Source organism: Grammomys surdaster, unplaced genomic scaffold (assembly GCF_004785775.1).
Source record: "Grammomys surdaster isolate TR1022 unplaced genomic scaffold, NIH_TR_1.0 125984, whole genome shotgun sequence".
NCBI classification, from domain to species: domain Eukaryota; kingdom Metazoa; phylum Chordata; class Mammalia; order Rodentia; family Muridae; genus Grammomys; species Grammomys surdaster.
The window spans coordinates 2,905,152-2,908,576 of record NW_021620800.1 but is presented as its reverse complement, the minus strand read 5'-3'; the positions used below and the strand labels follow the sequence as shown (position 1 = coordinate 2,908,576).

At 48.1% G+C, this 3,425-nt stretch overlaps 1 protein-coding gene across 2 annotated transcripts in view; it reads left to right on the top strand.

Annotated features, from left to right (window-relative positions):
* Nucleotides 1–3,322, top strand: part of Cep89 (centrosomal protein 89) — a 50,804-nt gene extending 47,482 nt beyond the window's left edge. For both annotated transcript variants that reach the window (XM_028754190.1, XM_028754189.1), the window contains one exon: nt 2,945–3,322. In XM_028754190.1, the coding sequence (XP_028610023.1) occupies nt 2,945–3,185 (241 nt within the window). In that variant the 3' untranslated portion in view covers nt 3,186–3,322. The remainder of the gene's footprint in view (nt 1–2,944) is intronic.
* Nucleotides 3,323–3,425: the final 103 nt, after the last annotated feature.

The following is a 3,425-nucleotide window of genomic DNA, read 5'->3' as shown; positions in this document are numbered from 1 at the left end:
CAGGCCTCCTCAGCTCAGTCCTCCTCAGCTCAGTCCTCCTCAGCTCAGTCCTCCTCAGCTCAGTCCTCCTCAGCTCAGTCCTCCTCAGCTCAGTTCTGACTCTTCTCTTTGTCCTCAGTACTTACACATCTAGCAGAATACATGGTCACATGTTACAAAGTTCATCACAAGTTCACACCATAAATCAAATCATAAATTGAAATAGAAGTTTACAACAGAGAATGTTCACATGCATATCCATTAGGAGTAACTACCTGGCTAAACGTCCATCACCTGTCTAGCTCCACAGGTGCACTGAAGGTTTAAAACCACAGCTAAGTTATTAGTGAACTTTGCATAGATAAACCCAGGCAATGTTTTAACTTCTGTTCTAGCACCTGTAATAAATCATGAGTTCCTTTTTTATGACCTTTGGTTAACTGTTTTACAACCTCTTGGAATGTGCTCTGCATAGGAGAAAGTCTGGTTACTACCTAAGAGCAGTAAACTGGTGACACTTGGGAGACTTGCAGAGTTCTCATCACAGTTTTGATTATCAGAAAAGGACCTAAATAGCAGTCCCACTATAAAAAGCTTAATAATCATTGTTATAATTTTAAGACTTCTTATAGGCTCATCATTAAGACGTAAGAAGTCATCCATTTGTCTATATAGCATCACCACAAGACAATACATCTTCGTGAGTCTGCAGAGATCTGCCCCAAAGGGGTGTGCTATTACTTATTGATTGTTACATATGTTTAATAAAAATAACAGGAAAAGCATATTAACAGCAGGAATCTTTCCTAAAATGAATCTCTTACAGTTTTGCTTAATAAGAACGCACCTGTCGCAGATTATATAATAATCCGAAGCAGGCCATCTCAGGATGATCACCTACTAGTTATTAGCTTGTCCCATTATGGCTCCTGACGCACATGGTGGCTCACAACCAATTGTAATGGGATCCAATGCCCTCTTCTGGTGTGTATGAAGAGAGCGACAGTGTACTCATACATAAAATAAATAAATAAATCTTAAAAAAGAAAGAAAGGAAGGAAGGAAGAAAGAAAGGAAGAAAGAAAAGAAAGAAAGGAGGAAAGAAAGGACGTGACTGCTCCTAGCTTTGGTGGAGGAGAAGGTTGTGGATAAACGAACAGCAGAGCCAGAGGCAGACATGTCTGGGAGGGTGCAGAGCTGTCATGATCCTGAGCCATTTGAAGACAGGGGAGGGGAGGGGATCGGGTACAACAGCCAAGAGGGTGAAGGTACAAAAAGGGGTAAGTGACCAAAGTGGCTGGATTTTACAGGGAAGGTTGCTGGAGAGGTTTAGGGTAGGGGGCAGGATATGCCCTGGAACAGGTAGTTACTGAGGGATGCTGGGAGAACCTAGTGGGCAGGTCTGCTCTGATATGTTAAATAAGCACCTGAGCCATTTGTCTCAGGATTTGAGACTGAACATTTATGCATACATGTTTTAATTTTCTTAATATTCAATTCATAGTTTTATGGTCTATGTGTGATATGCCTAAGATCTCTTTTTACTTTCTTTCCTTTCAGTCGTTGTTTTTAATTGACATAATAGTTGGTTCTGTGTGGTCCAGGAATGATCTCCCACAGCCAGACTTGGTCTGGAATGGGTGAGTTTATTAAGCATATGGCAACCCACAGTAGAGGAGGTAATAGCAATAGGGTGGGTATGTAGGTAGCTAGGCAGATAGACAGGCAGACAGACGTTATAATGAGTATTCCAAATATGCCACGGAAACTGGGTGAGGTGGCCAGCTGGAGTCCTGTGCAGGGCAGAGTCCCCTCAAGGGAGACTTCCAAGTGAAAGAAGGAACAGCAACAACAGAGGTGACATTACCAGATCCATGTTCACAGCACCCAACAGGAGCCGGGTGGGAAGCCTGGAGATGTAGCTGGAGTTCACGGCCTCTTTCTTGTCTTCCCCACGGCAAGCACTTGTGTGTCACGGGGTGGATGTGGTCACATCTATTAGAAATGGCTCCCCTTCCAGCTGTTTGCAAGGGCACAGCACTGTCACCCTGGGTTCTTCTCCTGGTCACACAGCCAGAGACTAGCCCAGCCCAGACAGGAGCCTTCGGAGGACACCTTGAGACTGGCAGAGATGGGGCTGCAGTGGGAGCCACTTCCCCGTGAGCTCTCACAGCACGGGGTAACTCACCAGCAGGGCGTGGATCGGCGGGTGCATACCATGACATCAGCTCAGCCTGGTTACACCTGTCACCTCACCAATCACGGGAACCTTCCTGGAATAAGCATCCTACACCAGGGAGATGTCAACAGGGGACCAGAGGCAGGCCAGCTCCTGCAAGGCCTCCATCCTGGGTGCATTCCCGTTTGTATTCTAAAGCTGCACACTGGAGTGGGCAGGCAAGATTCGACAGACGCATATGAGGCAGTCGGCAGGTTGTTAAGGGCAACGGCCCCTTCTGTTTCTCCTGGTCATTCTGCTCCAGGTCACATGTGAAGTCATGCTTGACAGGCAGTGCTCTAAGTGAGTCACTAAATAAATCAATATCTAGTCATTGTTTCCTTCCACCGTATTCTCCTTCACTGTGCTTCTCTGCGGTGCAACCTTCAGAATCCTCTCCCCTGGCCTTAAGCATCCATAAGTCACTGGAGATCGTTCTGCTTCAGGACTCACACGGGCTATTGACATTTCTTTTTTAAGAAGTGTGTGTGTGTGTGTGTGTGTGTGTGTGTGTGTGTGTGTGTGTGTCTGTCTTTACACACGTGCGCTGGCACATGTGCACACATGTGGAGACCAGAAGTTGACATCAGGGTCTTCCACAGTCGCTCTCCCCTGGTCTCACTGGGCCCAGAGCCCTCCAGCTCGCTAGGCTTGTGGATCAGCAAACCCCAAGGGTTCAAACTCAGGGCCATCCCCCAGCCCCAACTGTCTCAGCTGCTGTTCTCAGCCCCTCTCCTCCTTTTCCAGAAATATGGAAGGTGAGCTTGAAATGGTTCTGGAGTCCACTGCCAAGGAGAACAGGAGGATGCGGGGCCTTCTGCAGGCCACCCTGGAGAGGAGAGGCACACAGCATGCCACAGCTCCTCAGGACACCTACTTGAGCCGCCTCTCTCAGGGAGACCTGCTGATTGGCCATGATTTCAGCTATGGCGACATGCAGCTTCCTGCGACCATCAACCGCCAGAGTCTGGGGGAGTCTGTGGCGTAGACCTCTTGTCTGAGGTGTCTGTTTCCTGCGGGCTGGTAGATGGCTCCTCTCTCCAGGAGGGCCAGTGTCACCAGGAGGCCCATGGAAGCCACTGAGGGTCATAGACAAGAAAGAAATAAACCCGCCCAGGCATCAAATGCTTTTCTGTGTTTCTTTGGTTTCTCTCTCTCTCTCTCTCTCTCTCTCTCTCTCTCTCTCTCTCTCTCTCTCTCTCTCTCTCTCTCTCCCTCCCTCCCTCCC